The sequence below is a fragment of the Talpa occidentalis genome, unplaced genomic scaffold (assembly GCF_014898055.3).
Source record: "Talpa occidentalis isolate TD23 unplaced genomic scaffold, MPIMG_talOcc4v2.1 talOcc4.2, whole genome shotgun sequence".
Taxonomy (NCBI): Eukaryota; Metazoa; Chordata; class Mammalia; order Eulipotyphla; family Talpidae; genus Talpa; species Talpa occidentalis.
The window spans coordinates 117454914-117475689 of NW_023602073.1; the positions used below are offsets into that span (position 1 = coordinate 117454914).

At 37.7% G+C, this 20776-nt stretch overlaps 1 protein-coding gene across 2 annotated transcripts in view; it reads left to right on the forward strand.

Annotated features, from left to right (window-relative positions):
• The window catches only part of SLC35F1 (solute carrier family 35 member F1), a 348022-nt gene that overhangs the window by 284111 nt on the left and 43135 nt on the right, over window positions 1–20776 (forward strand). For both annotated transcript variants that reach the window (XM_054699129.1, XM_054699130.1), the window contains one exon: window positions 1660–1787. In XM_054699129.1, the coding sequence (XP_054555104.1) occupies window positions 1660–1787 (128 nt within the window). The remainder of the gene's footprint in view (window positions 1–1659; window positions 1788–20776) is intronic.

A 20776-nucleotide genomic window follows, 5' to 3' on the forward strand; every position in this document is an offset into this window, starting at 1 on the left:
GTGTGTGTGTGTGTGTGTGTGTGTGTACCACATCTTGATTCACTCATCTGTTCTGAGGCATTTAGGTGGTTTCTATATCTTGACTCTTGTAAGTAGTGATGCTATAAACATAGGACTGCAGGTTTCCTTTCAAATTAGTGTTTTAGCATTCTTTTTTTAATATAATAAATTTTATTTTTATATTCCCCATACAATTGCAACCCCCTTATTTTGACCCCAATCCCTCCCCTCCCCACCTCCCACCCCCCATAGAGTGTCTCTGGTTCATAGTTTTTTGTTGATTTTGATTTTCACTTTCTTATAGTTATTCATTTTCCTGGTCCCTTATTTAAGTTCTCTAGATTCCTGCTATGAGTGAGACCATTCGGTATTTTTCTTTTTCTTTCTGGCTTATTTCGCTGAGGATGATCCCTTCCAGCGCCATCCATGTTGCTGCAAATTGCATGTGTTTATCTTTTTTGAATGCTGAGTAATATTCCATGGTGTATATGGACCACATCTTCTTGATCCAGTCATCTAGTTTTGGGCATTTGGGTTGTTTCCAAAGCTTAGCTATTGTAAACAGTGCTGCTATAAACATAGGGGTGCAGGTGCTCTTTGGAATTGATGTTTCTGTGTCCTTTGGGTAAATACCTAGGAGTGGAATTGCTGGATCATATGGAAGCTCTATGTTTAGTAGGTCCAGAAATCTCCACACAGCTCTCCATAGTGGTTGGACCAGTTTGCACTCCCACCAACAGTGCAGAAGAGAAATGTTTTAGCATTCTTTAGGTAGATTCCTAGTAGTGGAATTGCTGGGTCATACGACAGATTCATTTCTAGTCTTTTAATGAACTTTACCCTTCTTTCCTTGGGGCTGGACCAGTCTGCATTCCCACCAACAGTGTAAGAGGGTTCCTTTTTTTTTTTTCACACTTGTTTCTTTTGTTTTGATATGGGCCATTCTCACAGGTGTGACGTCGTAGTGGTATCTCCTTGTGGTTTTGATTTGCATTTCCCAGATGATTAGCGATGATGGGCATCTTTTCATATGCCTATTGGCCATCTGCATGTCTTCTTTGGAGAAGATTTACAGGCCAGCTTAAAAGATGGTAAGGATGACGTGGCAGTATTTAGACCATAGTCCCTTGGCACTCTTTTGCATTTGTGACCCCTCAACTTCCTCTTTTCTCATCACTCTCACATGCTTAGAGTGTGATGCTGAAAGCTGGGCAAGCACTCAGATGACATCTTGGAATCTTGCTGCATGTCTGCTGCAAGCAGAGATGTTTGTCCACGCTTTTCACTCTTCCCTACTTTTCTACCATCCTGAAGTTTATTGTGATTTAGATTTTGTGGGTTTATGCAGCCTTTCTGGCACACCTTTCTTTTTATTTTTTACACAATGTATTTTTTTCCTCAAATGTTTATGATAAAATATTAACCAAAAATCTGCTCAGTCTCATTCTGGCATAGAAACTAATCTGAAGGGCCAAAGCCTACACTGAGTACTATTAGCTGAATAGAACATGTCAGTCTTTGACACATTGATTCATTTGCTTAATTAAACAGTTGCTAAGTTATGGTAAAAAAATTTTATTTTACAAAATTTTAGAATCCTTCTAAATAAGTATTATATGTCAAGAACCTAACCCATTTCTTCTTGACTTTTTAACACAGGGGAAGAAAACCTCCTGGCAATTTTACGACGACGATGGTGGAAGTATATGATCCTGGGACTCATAGACCTGGAAGCAAATTACCTGGTAGTCAAGGCTTACCAGTACACAACTCTGACCAGTATCCAGGTACCAATGACTCTTAATTTCTAGATGTAGTTTACTTTTAGTATAGTTAATGGTTATCTGAATACTACTGTATAAGCTTTGCAGCAGGAAGAATATGAACTTGAACTTTATTTCTCTGACTTAATAATTTTTCTTAATTAAGTGTAATTGAACATTTTATCCCTCTACATACTTCATACATCATAATAACCATTGACAATATACGAAAATTATTTGTAGCTATGAATATTGCCAACTAGTCTCATGCCAGTAGGAAAATTAATAATATGAATAAAATAAATCTATTTTAGTCACAACTTACAAAGTTTTAGACAATGTTAATGGACTTTGATTAAGTATCACAGTGCTTAATAATCTTTTCTTCCAGCTTTCTTTAATGTGTAGATTTTGCAATCTGAAGGGACAGAATTTTTTCTAAAGATACAGCATTCAAATTCCTAGAATGTGTTGCACATGAAGACAGCCACTATGCCTTCTCTCCCTCCTTCTCATTTTTTTAAACAAACACACACACATAAAATTGTACATTAGCTTAGCTTTTCACAATTTTACCATATCCCATTTATATTCCCCATTAAACCATAAATAATAACCCTGACTTTTTGTTTCACCCTTCTTTTTCTTTCTCTCTTTTTATGGTAACATTATGAATTTAATAGTAATTCTAAAGCTTCTATTTACTTTTCATACTTCAGTAACATTCCTGCCATCCTAATAATTTGCTTAGAAACAGTGGTAACAAAAATGGAGAAGCAAACTAGCCACCTAAATAAATTTAGATTATATAGATTGAATGGGAAATATGTCTAAATCAATTTAGATGGAGCTACCTGCTTCTTCCTACAAGCCCAATAAGCTTCAGAAAGGATATAACCAGGGGAATGCTGTGAGCTAATTGGTTTAAACCTGGATTCCTTGAACGAATATAGAATGAGATTTCTTTGATTGATCCAGACCGCTGTTTTTTCAGTTGCTGTTTTGAGTGGAACAGTTTTTTATCACATGGAGCTGTTTCTTACTTTATAAGCACCTCTTTATATGTGGCACCTCTCTGCTACAGGGCATTTGGAAATTTATGGTGACATTTTTTTTGGCCCTTGTAACAACAAATAGCATTACTGTGGACTTCCAAATGTCTGCTAGTGAAGAGGTTACCATCTTTGATTGAGAACTACTAGCTCACCTTTACTCTTAGAGTCAGAGTGAGGTCAGTCCCACCCAGATACAGATGTGTGATCCACTGAGTAGGAGATAAGGCAAATGGATTCTAGAGAAACAGCTAACTTGGCTCCCATCTCTCTTCGACAAGTCCCATGATGAGAACAGATCTCTCACTCAGCGCCTGTGCTCTTTTGACACTTGTTTTAGCATGATTTCCACATTCCGTCTTACTTCAGAATGCTATTTGAATTCCCATCTACTATACCAAACTAGCTGATAGCTCTTTTACAGCAAGGATGACTTATTATTTACCTTTGAATCTATAATACCTAGTAGAACACCCAGGACATACTAGTTCTCAATAAATACTTTAAAAAACTGATTAAATTACATTGATGTCCAGTATTTGGGGCCACAGAAATTCACAGCAATTTTCCACCTAAACCCAGAGGCTTCCGAAATGTCCATAGTGCTAAAGTGGGAAAAGGAAGATTGAATGTTGGTTCCACGGCAGAACCCTGCTCATTATCCCAGAGTCAAAATTTGTAAATAGGCCTAGGGGAGAATCAGGAAGAGGTTTCCAAACCCTTTGGAAATACAATTGATTTTTTTTTTCTATTAAAAACTGAAAAGTCACATCCATTTGTTGGCTTATTAAGTTCTGTGGGTTTGTTTGGATTTCAAAGTAAAGTTTTATACTTTTTTTTTCCAAAATAATCCTTCTAAATGTTTAATAACATTTATTTATTTATTTATTTATTTATTTATTTATTTATTTATTTAGAACAGTAACAATTTATTCTTAACAACTGGTATGTGATCCTTAGTCTTTTAATTCAACCCATGTTATATACAAGTAAGTAAAGGAAAAAAGAAAGAAAATTGAATGGAGTCTATAGACTAGTTAAAGTATTGTACCAGTGTCAATATCTGGTTTTGACATCATAGTAAAGTTAAATAAGATATCATGATTGGAACAAACTGAGTGAACAATTCAAAGATTCTACATATTTTTTTCATTCTCAGTGAGTCCATTTAATTTCAAAAATATATTTATCCTCTCAAGCTTTATGTTTCAATTGTTAGTGACATTTAACCATAAATTTACTTACTGAACTGAAAGGGCAAAAGGGATAAAGCATCGAGGGATCCTTCATGACTTTTTTGCTCTAAATCTGTTTATCAGAGAATCAGAAAACAAAAGTACTTGATGCTCTGCCAACTATAAATGAAGATTCTCTTACTGTTACAACAAAAATGCTTTGAAAAGAGAGTTTAGGGTCATATCCTATCATTTCTTTCCTTCTTCACAGCTCTTTTTTATCTACAAAATTAAGTCACATGCTTCTTCCTGGCAGTAAAGACCTCCTACATGGTCCTGACATAAATTTTTGGCTCTATTTTCCTCCACTCTTGCATGAACACCCTTTGCTTCAATCTGTTCTCTTCTCTACAGCCTATGTTATCTGTAACACTCAGATTTGTCTTCCCAAGGCATTCAGCCTAAAACTCAAACCCTTGGCTTGGCCATCAGGACTCATGGGGTCTGACCCCTGCCTCCTCCTTCTGCTCAGCCCATCTCGTCCCACTCTTCTCTCCACTCCATGGAGCCACATGACCTTATTCACAATCTCATCCTGGCCATGGTCCTTCCCACCATCAGATTTGATGTTATCAATAATTTTTAAATATAGCCATTTTCACAGCTGCATAGTGATTTTTGGGAAGATTTATTTATTTATGCATACAAGAGCTGAGGTACAGGTCAGATGTGTGGTGGGTGTGAGGATCCACCAGAGACAAAGTGGAGAACAGAACAGGCAGACTGACTGAACTACACTGCTGAGGGGAGCAGCGGGCGAGACAGGAGAGGTCTGCTGCACCTTGTGGGCAGCTCCCTGGCTGGGGATCGAACTTGTGCTGCAGTTGCTGTGAATAGCTTCATAGGTTGTGTCTTAACCTGTTGAGCCACCAGGGAGGCTCTGTGTAGTGATTTTTTATTGTGCTTTTAAATTGTATATCCCCAATGGCTAATAATATTGAACATCTTTTAGAAAAGCATTATTTAACTTTGCCTTTATCATCAGAAACAAATGTAAGAAATGGCAAAAAAAAAAAAAAAAAAGGATAGCATTTATTCAGGGAAAAGATGATGAAAGAAAGATGTTGAAGTGAAGAAACCCAGCTGTTATCTTTATTAGAAAGTAAAAAGAGAGATGGTAATACCATCGTGCTGGATTTATAAGGATTTTATTCTAGAGACAGTTTTGTGGGTTTGTATCTCTTGACTTGTAGAGAATGAATAGATTGTGCCTGTGACTTTGAGACAGATTAGCAATGACATTTGGATAAATTCTAAAAGCTATGCTATTTTTATAACTGTGCTATATGAACCATTTCAGTAGAAATACCAGCTTTATGACTTCTCGCCTGAAAATTATTCATCTTCCTTCAGCCATGTAGTACTAAAATGCAAACAGATGAAACTAGTATTTCTGTGAAAAGAAGAATGCAAGTCTCTTCAAACATAGTGGTCTGGTAATAAAAATTAACTCTCTTTGGAAACTACTTCCAATACTCTTGTTGAGGGGTCTCTATTTCTAACACAATCCCTTCTTCACAAGGTGCACATTTCAGAGCTTTTCCTATTCTTCAGTTTCCATCAAGAACAAAGAACAAAAGAAAAATCCCTTCAGCCCTGCTTATTTTCTTTCTGCTCTGCTCCTCTGACCTGGGCATGACAACAAAGGTTAATATAGAATAAAAACCAGCCTCCCCCTTCAGTGATGCAATATCCAATCCTAAGACTGAATCCACATGTCATATACATGCACTGTTCATGTGTAACTCACTCAACCAGTCACACAACCTAGTACACACACATGTGCAACAGTTTGTCTCAAAAGAAAACTATCTTTCTGGATCCACCCTTTCTGAATTTTTGGTAGGCTCAGAATTAAGTTGTATTAGATACAGAAAAAGGCCGAATGGTTTGTATCTGATGTATCTCTGCAGTCTAAAGTTTAAGCTATATGAATAGATTTAGCATACAAATTCCTTTATTGATTGAAAAATGCCAATGCTGTGACTAGATGCTGGGACACAACTAGCTGATCAGACCCAAGCCTTGCTGCCGGTGGCCAGACAGCTACCTCGACAGTTGGGATAGATTATAGCAGTGAGATGAGCAAAGTGTACTTTCAGCTCAATGGAGACACAGGAGCCCGGTGGTTCCCACCCTTGGGACTCATGGAACAGGTCCCAAAGTCAAGAAATTATAACACACAGCAGCAGGCCTTCTATTTGTAGCAAACCTGGATTTCCACCAATGTACCTGGATTTCCACCTCTGTAAATGAGTCTGGAGAGAAAGCTCACCTATGCACATTAGAAACAGTCCAAGCACAGTTTTTCAGCCTGTATTCTTTTTTAATCCATGCTGTTTTCACCTGTTCCTGCTGCAGAACTGTGGCAAAGTTATGACTATCCATGAGGTACTTTTAATTATTTTAAAAGGCAAAGCTTTCTGGGCCTCCCTGGAGGCGCAACGGGTTGAATGCCACACTATGAAGCTGTCCGCAGCTTCTGCAGTGCGGGTTAGATTCCCCGCCACTTGGTGCAGCAGACCTCTCCTGCCTCGCCCGCTGCTCCCCTCAGCAGTGTCCTCGGTCCCTCTGCCTGTTCTGCTCCCCACTCTGTCTCTGGTGAATTTTCTCACCCTCCCGTGCCTCTAACTGTACCCCAGTTTTTACATAAATAAATAAATCTTTAAAAAAAAAAAGGCAAAGCTTTCAAAAACAAAGTTCAAATCTCATATTTCCTGGACCTGGACTTCCTGTTCTCATGATTGTGAAATAATTTAAATATGTAGCCATTCAAATATGATTCTTTGATTGGGTCAGTACAGTTTTGTGTCAACCCCTTATCCTGGCGTAGGGTTCAGACCCTTGCCTGGCGTCAGAGGAACACACTAACATGATCTTCAGTCTCTCTTTGATTCCATTACTGTGCCCTTCCCTAAAACTCTTTACCTGTATCTGCAGAGCTCCCTGCTACAGAAAGGGGCTTTCATTTTTACCTCCATTGACTCTGGTTGACTGGCCGCCCCAAACACACCATTGTAGGTACTATTATTGGAAAATAAGTTGAAGGGCCTCTCTCTGTTTCCTCCAATACACTCTAAGCACCCAGGCTTACAAGATCGGAAAACATACATTTGGTCTTGTCTCAACTATTCCTTCATCTTCATTTTCCTTGTGGTAACTGCTACTTTCTGCTTTATATGACAACTTTTCATTTACATATTTCCTCTCTTCTCCACATTTGTGAGGTTCTTGAAGGTAGGCTGTGCATATGAGGTACACAATAAGCACTGAATAAATTCCTGATGTTTGAATAAATATCAAGGAACAGTTCATCTTTGCTTCCTTCACAACATCATGTAACTATAGATGCCCAAAATGTCTGAAATATGTGAATAAATAAGTTTGTGAACAAAATGATGAATTTCAAAGGTCAGTTATTGGGCAAGGCAACATAAGTGACCTTTAGCAGCTTTATCATCATAAGTGTATTTATTCATACAGGACGCAAATGTGGAACACCAAACACATTTTAAGTATTCTACTTTGTTCTGGAATTGTAAAGCTGATGAATAAAATTGCCCAGCTTGCAAATTGCGCTAGTGTTTTAGGCATATCCTGAAAGCAGATTCATTTGTGCTATACTGAGATATTCAAAGCAACTATACCTTCTTTATAGCCTAGAGCTGATTGATTCTTCATAGTGAACCTTCCAAAAAGCACCCTCAAGCTAACTAAATAGCAGTGGGTGGAGGGGAAAGGCTGATTAAGACTTGCTGATTTCTTACAGTTTAAAAACTTTCTTTGGACATCTGTTTTTGGGCATTTGTGTTGTTTCCATATATTACCAACTGTAAATAGTGCTGCAGAAAACATAGGGGTGCAGGCATCTTTCTGAATTAATGTTTTTGTGTCCTTTGGGTAGATTCCGAGGAGTGGAATTACTGGGTCTAAAATGGGTAGCTCCATTTTTAGAGTTTGAGGAACCTCCACACATATTTCCACAGTGGTTGAAGATACGGTATATGTACACAATGGAATACTATTCAGCAATCAAGAAAGATAAACTCATGCCATTCTCAGCAACATGGATGGAGCTAGAAGGGATCATGCTCAGTGAAATAAGCCAGAAGGAAAAAGAAAAAATATCAGATGGTTTCACTTATAGGGGAACCAAATAAGGTATCAGGAAAAAATAACAATAATAATAATAATAAAATTAGCAGGCAATCATAAAATCAGAGACATTTTGCATGGAAGGAGAGGAAAAGGGATCAAAACAGGCAAGAGAAGAGCACAAGGGACTATGGTGATGATTCACAGGTGAATTGGTGGTGGGAATTTTACAGGGAATACACAATGATGTAAAAGATATAAATAAAAAAACATAAATTAATAATAAAAAATAAAAATAGCAACTTTTTTTGGATACTTTATCCACTTTTGGACATCTAGCATTCTTAACCACACACTCCTCTGGGCTTATATGACTTAACACTTATTTCTCCTGTGCCAGTTTCTTTTCCTTTTCCCATAACCCACTTATGAGAGGCACAAGTTCTTCCCTCTTCCTCTTGAACATGAGCTACCGAGTCTCACATCCTCCTTCCAGAACACTAGGCCTCCAGGCCCAGCCCTCAGGGAGGAAGGGACAACCTTCCCTATTCTTGAAGAATCAACTCTTAATATGCTGATGGGACAATTAAGAATTTAGAATCCTCTCTCTCTCCAGGAACTTCATCTCTAGATACTTTCTTGCTAAAGAAGTCAGGAAATTAGCTTTGTGTTAGAAAGCTGATCACTGACTCAGTTCTATAAAAGACCCGCTCTTTTTTTCCTTACGGCTCATTTTTATAGGCTAAAGGCTGTAAGGGGCCTGATTTAAGGGGGGACAATTAAATTTTCAAAATTGTATCCTATTTTGCTGGAAAGCAGATCTGTAAAGGAATAACAGAAATGACAGTGCAGTGTGAGAGTAGTAAATGGGGCTACACACAGAATGCCATGGATTACAAAGGAGGACAGCCTGAGCCCACCAGCAACAGGGAGGGGACATTTAATTTAAATGTCCTAGGGGACATTTAACTGGCATCTCCAAACCTAGGTTTTACTGACAACATGAATCTGACAGTAATTCAGGACCACTTGCTTCCCTGGTGACTGTCAGCTCCAATGGCTCAAGCAGATTAGTTATAAATAAGTGACATGCTCTTATGCATTGGTTTTCTCTGAGCAGATGTTTTCTCTCCCTAAGAATCAGTTTTTCCCCCATCAGTAAGAAGAACATACCTGCCTCCTGGTATGGTCATGGGGGGATGCAAACATAACACTGTATTCAGTGACTCATGTTTCTTAACCAGCAATAAGGAAAGGTAATGCAACAATAAGGATCATGTTCTGTTATGCTGATTCTACCACACCTCCTACTGTGGACTCCAGCACCTTCCTCAGTGAAGTTCCTCTGCCTTTCCTACAAACAGGCCATTTAACAGTCCCCCCCATTGATCTTTCAGCATTATCCAGCTTGCCTAAGATCCACTCACAATCAGCATGAGGTCCATCCATGTGACAATCATTCAGTCAAGCCAGGATACCCAGAGTCTTAGCAATTTCTCCAGCACATAGTGGATAAAAGCCTTCTTCATTTACTCACACATTTTCCACTCATGTATTCTTTCTATGATCTAATTTAAGAGAAAAATTAAAGAAGATACCTGTTGCCTAAGCCATCCCATACTCTCATACATTCTCTCTCCTAGATGGCAAATTTAGGAAGAACAAGGAAAAATTCCACAGCTGTATGGAGGGTGGCTTAGGTAAAAGAACCTGCTTCAGACACAGGAAAAGGTTAGGAAAACCATATTCCAATTAACTTTACTACTGATGGATTACGCTGTTACCTCAGGTAAGACCACTTGCCAGTCAGTAAAGGCGAAAGCTCATAAAGATTAATGAGATTGCTGCTAAGTACAAACAAAATTCTCCCAACTTACTCTGTTTTGAAGTAAAAATATCAAGGGAAATTGTACAACCAAATATGGTGACATCCTACTTGGAATCGTGATTTCATAATACCAAGGGCTAAGTAAACCTTAAAGCCCTGGAATGCATTAAAATAAAAATGCGTGTAAAAATCAAGGACATTTTCTCCTGTGGTACAGATGAACTGCCTTCTCTGCAATGAACATGTTGCCAAAATAATACTTGCAAAAGCATTTTTGGTAATTATTTCTATTTCTTATAAATTGTATTTCTCATAAATTGAAAATCATTTTGTACTATGAAAAATAACTTGTATTAGTATCCTGGGTATTCTTGCCATACACTGAGTTTGTGAAAAGTGAAACACTCCTATATCTCAACATTACATCATACTCAGCTTCATTTATTTTAGAGTCCATGGCCAGATCGCTCAGCAGGTCATATTTGGTGAACACGGATGAATAGGACATATGGGGAAACCCAGGAGGCCCTACCCAAGGTCTCATTAGAGTCACACAGATTAATCTGTTTTTCATTGACTCCATTAGTTCTCCTGAACTTGAATGATCTCTACAGAATGTAGCTGGTAGCCGATGGGCACATTATTGTACCAATGGAGAGTGTTAATCAATGTTTCACTTAAGTAAAGAATTGCAAATAGATTTAGTGAGCACCTCTAGAGGGGTGTGTATGTGTGTGTGTGTGTGTGTGTGTGTGTGTGTGTGTGTAAGAGAGAATAAGACCAAGATAGAGAGACAGACAGAGAAACTGAGACAGAAAAGGGAGAACATAAGAAAGCATATCACTCAAAACAAGTTTTCTAAAGGTTAAGTAAATAAAAATTTAAAAGTCAACTTTTCCTTCACTTTGAAAACTTATGAATTATAAGTCTTAAAAGAAACTAATATTAGTAACAGTTTATCAGTGCTCCAATTAGCCATGTTTTAAGACCTTATCAATTAAGAGATACTCACTGGCTGAACATATTCATGTAGGTGATTTTTATAGGTATGAAATCTTTTGATAGAAATTTAGAATTATGTTTTTATTTTAAGTCATCTTTTATTTTAAGTCATTGAGAGAGAGAGATTTCAAAAAAAGGAAAGTTTCTAAGACCATAGTTCCTGCAACAAAATTCTATAAATAACATCATTGATAATTTCTCATAGCTTTATCCAGGTAATTACTCCCTAGTTCCTGAAACATTACACTTATTAATAAGATGAAAGAGAAAGGCAGAGATTTTCGATGTTAAACACAATTTAATGATTTTTTCTTAACCCGATAATCTAGCTTGGGCCAGTTTGAAAAAAAAAAAAAAAAGTTGACTCCTACGAGGGATTTCACTAGAGGACACAATATGAAAAGATAATGGATTTAAAAAGAGATAGTTTGTGACAAATACCTTCCATAATTAGGTTATGCAACATAAGAATTAAAAGTAAGCTAACTCCAAATAGTTTTCATTAGAAGCATCTTCCTATATAAGAATTCCCTTTACTTTTCAAATTCAAAATTCCCTTTACTTTTCTTATAAAACTGTACAAGCCTGTGGTGAGGGTGCACGGGTGCATTGGTGAAGGAAATTATATGGGGACTACAACTGAGGGGAGGAAGCAAATATTGTTTAAAAATGAATAATGTAAAAAAATAAAAATTTAAAATTTAAAACATTTAAAAAATTTTAAAAAAAGACTGCCACTTTTAAAAAAACTGTAAAAACTTGGGGAATGTTACAGTTCATGGTTTCTCACCTGTGCACTTACAACTCACCACACAATTGCACGACACAACTCAAATCACAATAACAGAGTTTCATTATAATGGGAATACTGAGAGAGATCTAAAAAAAAAAAAAAGGGAAAGTTTCTGAGACCACAGATGGCCCACAGCCCTACCCCACATAGTGCCCACAGTGCCCAGCAGTCCAAACCAAAAGCTTCTTGTGAAGGATGGTAATGTCCCTAAAATGAGAGCTCGGAGCTGCTGGTGGACCGGGATCCACCTCACAGTAGCAGCTGGAGGTGATCACGGGTGGCACTGCTGAAGCAGCACCACAGCAGCCAGAAGCACCATCCAGAGGCCAGACCGGACAGCAACACAGGCCACAACAACAGAGACATCTCTTGATATGGCACAGGCACAGACCAGTGGCGCCAATCAGGAGGCGGTGTTGAGGATCTGGTAGAGGCCGGCAGCTCTTAAGGCACTGGGCACAGGCCAGCGGCCCCGGTTAGCAGGCGAGAGTTTCCAAAGGGTTGGGCATCAGAAGCAGGGGTCTTCCCAGGTGAGAATCCTAGGCAAGAGTGCATGTCTGAATCCATCTGCTCCCCAGCTTTTATAGCTTTCAGGGTTCACGGGTTTCAAACCTGATTGACACGTTTTCAAAACTGTTTCTGGTTTCAAAACCCGATTAGCGTAGGCGGGCACAGCAGAGCCGGGCATGAATGGATGCGTTCCCCCAGCCAGGAGCCTCGAAGTCTCTGTTGCACTTGCAGTAATAACAGTATTTTACTATATGAAATATAAATAAAATGTAAATAGTAGATAGCAAAATTTACACATTTAAATTAATATTATCCTCCAAAATGCAAATGCCTAACTTTTATTATTACACACTCATTCAGATATGCTGTCATTGTTCAAAATAGTTTAGAATTTCTCCTTTTAAAATTTTCAGAGCCAATTTTAGGTCATGCATATTCTTTATAATTTATCCTTCCTTTAGATTTAGACTGCTATGAACTTTATTTAGCATTTTGGTTCTTTTCAAAAAATAAAACATACTCTCAAAGAATGAGTAGTTGTTTCCAATAAGGATAGTTCAATGAGTGCTCCAAAGGCAATTTCAAAGAGTTCAAAGTGTTTTTGAGTGATGAGATTGTCATTGAAATACACCCATGACCTTCCAGAGTGACTATATAAATGACAACCATGAATTCTAGCACATTAAAGAAGATTAAATATGTAAACTCCAGCACACTCTGCTCAATAAATGGCAATTTTCTTTACAAAAAAAAATTCTCATTAAAGCATACCTTTCATTATGCCTGAACACAGTTGGTGTTTATGTAGAATAATGGCCCTCCCAAAATGTCAAAGTTTTAATCCTGTAATGCATAGATATGTTACTCTACATGGCAGAACAGACTCTCTCTCTCTCTCTCTCTCTCTCTCTCTCACATACATGCTCAGTTGCATTTATAAAAGTGCTCTTTTTGACCCCATCACTATATAAAATTCACCTGTAATAAATGTAAGAAATAGGAGGATGTTGCCCCACATATAAAGGAGAAAAAGGAAAGGTGCACATCGCCGACTTTTCTCAACAACATAACATGTCTGCAGGGTTCAAAAACAGGAGTTATTTTCAAATAAGTTTGATGGTGTGGGGAAAAGAAACCAAACTACACTGGGTTTTGGTTTTGAATGGTTGTTGAATATATGGAGAAGGTCACTAAATGCAACTCTTTTCACTAAGTTTGGCAGGAAAAGAAAGAGGTGGGTAACAGCCAAAGGGTAGCATATATAAAATGTGAAAATAAGAGAGTCAAAGACTGAACTTACCTTGAGAGACAAAAAAAAAAAAAAAAAAAAAAAAAGAAAACACACACACAAAAAAAAACACACAACAGAATGAATCCACAGAAAAAGACAAAAGGAAAGGATAGAGAGGTTGTAGGAAAAAAAGATAGATAAATCAAGAAAGGAGAGTACTCAAGAAGAGAGTAATTAACCATGCCAAATGCTGCACAAAGCTATAGTTAGATGTGGCCATGCAATATAGCTTTGGTGGTGCTGGCTAATGGAGCTGTAGCTTGCGGTAGCTTGATAAATGAATGCATAAGAGGCCAGGGACAGTGACTGTAGATTAATCTTTCTGGAAGCTGACTATGAAGAGGTAAAGTTAAATAGCTACAAAGCCATTGGGCATCAAGATCAGGGCATTAACTATAAGGTCAAGGAAAACATTCAACAGAGAGAGATGTAGATCCAGGAAGGGTGCAGGACAGCAGCAAGGAAGGTTCTTAGGGCACCAAATTGGGGTTCCCAAAGAACAGAGGCAGAATTACAACCAGGGTGTGGTACATCCTTTGGGGGGAAAAAAAAAACTGGCTGTAAACTAGAAGAAAGAAATGTAAACCTAGATGCAGAGTGCCTTTGTCACTGGAGTATCTTCTGTACCCAGAGCAATGCTGAACATGCATTTAATAAATATCTGTTGAGTGAGCAAATAAATGACCCCTATAGATAATGAAAATCTGATTCTACCTTTAAAAAAACCCTGAATGATTGAGTTAGATCAAGAAATAGACCCTCCAAAGTACAAGATGCTTTTTTCTGGCTCTTGAAAGTGTTTCTGCCTGCTGTTTTAATGCTTGGAGGAATCAAAAGTAATGCAAAATTAATGTAGAATTAATATTTTATCAGAAAATTTTCATTTCCTTCAATATATGCTTTGAAAATGTGTACTTTTCTTAATGTTATTGTTAATGTTCTAATGATCATGAATTCTACAAATAAGGAATACAAGTTGGTTGACTTTAGGCAACCACTTCTCCAAAAACAGGCAAGACAGGCACTCATCACTAAAAAAGAAAATGGTTCTAATTTTCATATACTTTTTCTTCTACTCTATACCTTCTTTAATATAAAAATGCTGACAACCAGTGATTCCTTTTTCACTACTCTCAAAGTTTTCCCTTTCCCCCCAAGTGTTTTCTCTTTTGGGGGGTAGGAGGGGGGTTAAAATTTTTTTTCTTTTTTAAAATTTATTTCTTTTTAATTGAGGTAATATTTAGATACTCCCCATCAGGTATTGTCACTGTAGTGCCCCACTACAAATAACCCTCCACCCCTCTAGTTCACCCCCTTGTCCACTGTGCTTCTTTTCCCTCTTGGTTCTTACCCCTTCCCCACCAGAGCCCCCTCTCTGGATGCTTCAATACCCAGAATGTTCACAATTTGAGAAAGAGCACACAAGGTTGATCTGGCCTAGACCACTGTTACTGTAACTGGAGCCTACATACTTTCTGTTCTACCTGGTCCTTGATTGCCTAAGCTTATTTTGTTTAAGCAGAATGACAGAAATGAGATCCCATCCTGGCTTCAACACTTCTACTATGTAACTTCAAGAAAGTTATCTATGATCCTTAGTTTATCTATTTTCTTACCTGTGGAATGGGAAGAATAAGATCTTAGCATGGTGCCTCGAATGTAGATACTCTGTAAATATTAATTCCTTGCTTTCTGCTTTTAGAATTTGGTTGTTAATAATCAAACTTGTTCCTTAACCCGATTAAAACTCCAGTGATGCTCACCCAGAAGAAATCTGTCCTCCAGGACAGCCTGCTCTCACCTGAGGCAGGTTTCACAGCAGTGAACCCTGGAAACACACGTCTCCCTAATGATCTGTATCTTCTCCAGGCCTCCTAGATTTCTAGGTACTTGTTCCAGATTTTCGGTGCATGGCAGGGTCTTTTTTTTCTTCTTCATTTCTTATCTTTGTGAGTTGAAGCCCCAAAAGTGAAGAGATTATTCTTTAACAACTAGAATGTTGTGATGAACTGGCACTAGGGGACAGGTAATGCACACCTTTACATCATTATCAGTAGAAACAACAACAACAACAAAATGATTGGTGGAAACTTTTCCCCACGTCCTGAAAATAGGATATTTCCTAGAAAATGACTGTAGTCTCATCAGCATAATTACATATTTTATTAGATTGGATCTCTTGGGCAATGCGGTAGAACATGACCTCATCTGGATGTGACTATTTCAAGGCAGAAAAACCCAAACATTAAGTCTTAAGGTATGGGGTTTGTGTAGGGTAGAAGTGTCATGAATAAAATAGTTCTGAGATCAAAAATATCTAAAGGGGATGGAGATATCTACCAGAAAAGTCTATTCCAGGTGAAAGTCACTGCTGTCCAGAAAAATACTGCCACTTAGATTTTCAAAAGCTTCTAGGAGGGCCACGTGTCCGGTGCACTGAATTAAAATGTTATTGATTGTGTATGAATGTGCACTTCCTAACTCTATTTCATGCTCTTCAGCTGGTCTGTCAGCTGAAAGAAGACTTCTGTTGTGTCTGTGTTATGAAGTTTGTCTTTTTTAAGATCTTTTCCTGTTAACACTTCAGTTTTACTCACAGAAGATGAATTTATAATATATATCACTTTTAGAAACAAGGGAGAATTGCCAATTAGAAGCAGAGGAAGGAAGAGTAAGGAAATGTTCTCTTTCCTGGAATCACCTACCAGTTGCCTCAGGTTTAGCCTTTGACAGCTAGGCTGCGTGAGGGGGGCTTTCTCCCTGTGAATAGCTGGAGGGGAGCGTTAATGAGAAGCCAAAGGTTGGCAGAAGAGTCTCTCTAGGACAGAGAAAATTAGAAAGAGGAGTGAGGGCAGATCCTCATTATACTGTATTGCAATGGGAGCCCTGGGGTTGAGTTTTTTGTTTTGTTTTAATTTTTTTTTAAGATTTATTTATGCATGAAAGAACTGGGGTATAGGTCAGAGGTGCAGGGCATGAAAGGATTCACTAGAGACAGAGTGGGGAACAGAACAGGCAGACTGACTGAAATACACTGCTGAGGGGAGCAGCGGTCGTATCAGGAGAGGTCTGCTGCACCCTGTGGGTAGCTCCCTGGCTGGCATCAAACTCGTGCTGCAGTGGCTGCAGATAGCTTCATAGATTACGTCTTAACCCCTTGCACCACCAGGGAGGCCCTTGTTTTCATTTTTTAAAATAAATCATCCATTTTTCTTGAGAAACACTGATCTGCCTTTTTAGAGATTTTATGCTTTTATGACATGTGTTGTTTTATATATTTTCAAGTAGTATACGCTCAGGAGAGGAAATTTGGAAACCTCAGAGAATGTGGACAGTGGGATTGTGAAATTCTGTTATCCAATTCAAAGATAACCCTTGTTAGCATTTTATTATTTTAAAGTCTGAGCTTATCCTTCCAGAGATTTTTATGCCTGATATGATATGTAGATCCTTAATCAAGAGATGAATTTTTACCTGAAATATATGTCATCCCAACCAAGTAAGGGGGAAAAGGAATATGAGATTTAGGGACTCCTTCTGTTCTTCCCATGGCACCACCCAGGACAGAAGGAAGTTCCATTTCTTTTCAAACTCTGAGACAATGAAATAAAATGCTTCCTTCTTACTCCATCCCCAAAGGGAAAATTGCCCATTAGATGTTTACTCAGTGGAATTGTTATGCCTTAAAAGAAAGCAAAAAGGCGAAAAAACTCTTCAGATGTTTCCTCTTTTGTCTGCTTTATAAATTGGTAAGAACTGTCCTTTGTTGAAAGGTCCATGGAGTTCAAGGCTTAATGATCATTTTCCCTAGTATGTCTACCTAAGAAATTTTAGGCTAAGTTAAAATTGGAGTGGAGATATGTGGCATCCTCCAATCTATGTCTAAAGTTAATACAGTGGTTGGTTCCTTGTGACCCTTGGAGCAGCCATGGGAAATTGTCAATATTCAACAAATTTGACTGACAAAAATAACGGGTGCAAATGGGTCACTCTATTATTCTCTATTAGATAGGATCCAGAGGAAAGAAGTAAATGCTTAGAACCACATTAAGAAAACATTAAGAAAAAAAAATACTATTTAGACACAAAAGACAGTCTCCTCTAGATAGAAGACATTTTATCAAAGTGAAAATATAATGCAAAACTCAACCTTTCTGAAAATATTAAGGACCCTAAGTTGAAGAAAAAGAATAAGCCAGGCTGAGTTTTTAAATCTGTAAATACAAAATGGGAATATGATGGAAGTTTCTTAAAATGCCTGTTTTTAATTTGCAGAGCAATTCTTCCATCTTACTTACTTATTTTTTCTTGTATCTTCATTCATGTTACAAAGCATATAAGCATATAACTCAGCAAACAGTATCATGATATGCTGACTTTATGATGCTCTGAGTTTTTTTGTTTGTTTTAATGAATTAAATTAATTCCTTTCGAGGTTACTTGACCTTTTAAATGAAATCTCACCTTTTGGGAAACATGGATGGAATGGGAGGGGGTTAAGCTAGGTGGAAAATTCAGGAGAAAGAAGTACTGAATAGTTTCACTCGGATGTAGAATATAGAGGAACAAAACAAAGAAACAGAAAATCTAAAGCAAAATAAACCCTAGAAATCTGTACCAGAGGGGGAGTGAAGGAGGAGGGGAGCATAAGAGGGGAAAGGGCCCCAGAGACTATGGTGGAGTATTAGGGGTACTTTGGTAGTAGATAGTAGATACAGTGTTGCATTTGACAAGATGTGAACCTATACCCCAAATTATAGACAATGTTGTAAACCATTGTTGCCTCAATAAAAATAATACAATAAAAAAATAAAAACAGAGCCTTCCTGGTGGCACAAGGGATTAAGACACAACCTATGAAGTTGTCCACAGCCACCGCAACATGAGTGCAAGCCCTGGCCAGGGAGCTACCTATATGGCACAGCAGATCTCTCCTGACTCACCCGCTGCTCCCCTCAGCATTGTACTTTGGTCAGTCTGCCTGTTCTGTTCCCCACTCTGTCACTGGTGAATCCTCTTACCAGTGGATTACCCCACATGTCTGGCCTGTACCCCAGTTCTTATATGCATAAATAAATAAATCTTTAAAAAAAACAAATTTGATCTCTTAAAAGGAATTACTTCCTGCTTTTATGGAAAGAAGCCTACCAGTCTTACATCTCTAATTAAAGCTATTCATTCTTTTTTTGGAAGATGGTGAAAACTTTTTGCTAATATTTATTCAAAAGTTGAAAAAAATCATTTAATGATATTCTTGAAACTGATTATTAAAGTAAAAAAAAATCTTAGTTAAAATTATCTAGTAAAATTGAATACAGAATTTAAAAGGGAATGGATTATAATGGATCACAGTATACTATTATATCTTTAAATTAAGGGTAGTGTTCTGTAAGTCAGCATTTTAAAAAGCACCTAATCGGCTTCTATTCTTTTAAATAATTTCATTTCCCCAAAGAAAATCCTTTGGTGAAATTACTTCATGTGATTTTCACTCAGTACTATATCCCCAATTAAAACTATGGAATGGTTTTCTTTTTTTTTTCTTTTTATTGAGTTTTTAAATCTGTAATCATATAACTTAAATTTAAAATAATGAAATTTCATTTTGGATATAAATTGAAGTTTTAAATGATAATGTATAAAAGTATTGGCAGTATCAATCAAAGATTCATACATCCGTACTCTGAAATCGGGTAAGTAAATAACTGCTAACCTCCTAGAAACAAATTCGGACATGTGAATCAAGAGTTTTTAAAAACTTATATTCTTTAATCTAACTATCTATTCTAAGGATATATTCAGAGACAAAGGCAAAGATTAATGTACTAGTGTGTCCTTTGAAACATCATTTATATTGAAAAAGAAGTGGGAATTAAAAAATGTTCAAAAATAGAAAAATGATTGTAACATTACTTTATAAAAATACATTGACAAAATCCCAATTTAAAAATAGGCAAAGAATTTGAATAGACATTTTTTCAAAGAAAAATAAGAATATATGTAATATTAAACATCTAAGCATATTAAAAGATGTTTAATATCATAGTCATTACTGAAATGCAAATAAAAACCATAATTAAATACCACTTCACACCCACTAGGATGGCTCACATCAAAAAGACAGGTCATAACAAATGCCAACAAGGATGTGAAGAAATTAGATCCCTTGGAAACTTCTAGTGGGATTGTCATCTGGTACAGTCACTTTAGAGAATACTTTTGCAGTTAGTCAAAATGTTAAACATAGTTACAATATGACCCAGCAATTCTACTTGCCAGCATCTACCCAAAAGAAATGAAACCATATATTTCCCCATAGAAGCTTGTTCTCAAATATTCATGGCAGTATTACTCATAATAGCCCAAAAGTTGAAATGACCCAAAGGTCTATTAACTGAGGAATGGAGAAGTAAATTGTGGTATATCCATCGAATGAAATATTATTCAGCAATAAAAAGAAATGAGGTACTGAGACATGCTTCAGTGTGGATAGCCATGAAAACTGTGTGCTAAGTCAAAGATGCCAGTCATGAAAGGCCACATAGCATATATGATTCCATCTACATGAAACATCCAGAAGAAGCAAATCCATAGAAGTAGAAAGTAGATTAGAGGCTGCCTGGTGCTACCTGCAGGGAGCAATGCAGAGGGACTGTACCACCCCTATGGGGTGTGAAGGAAAAGCCAACAGTCTTCTCCTGAGTGTTCCTCCTGGTGTCTGTTTCTTATGTGTTTCCTTCAGTATGCACACTAGTGCTGCACTTGCACTTCCAATGTATCCCTTCTGATTCTGGTCTCCAAATGTTTGCAGGGTTTACCCAGTGTGGGTCCTGCTGAAGGCGCTTCCTGTTAGGGTGCCTAAGAGGGGGCCCCCATCATGCAGCAGTTCTAGAGTCTGTGCCTTTCCCTGCATCCCAGATTTAGAGTTGTGAACTCATGTGAAACAAAAGCTTGGGAAACATTCTGTAAAAACAAGATTTAACTGGGGATACTCCCTAACTCAAAGGAGGCTTGGCAGTCTGTGAAAGTACATGTCACTGACACACAGAAAATGAGTCATCTCTGGGACCCTGTCTGCTACCAGGAGAGTGTACTGGCCACGTTAGGATGGGGATGGGACTTACCAGTGAGAACTCTTTCAACGGTCGGGGTGTCTGAAGCCAGACTGGGAAGGGTTGGTAAATGAAGGCAGCATAGGAAGAGGGAG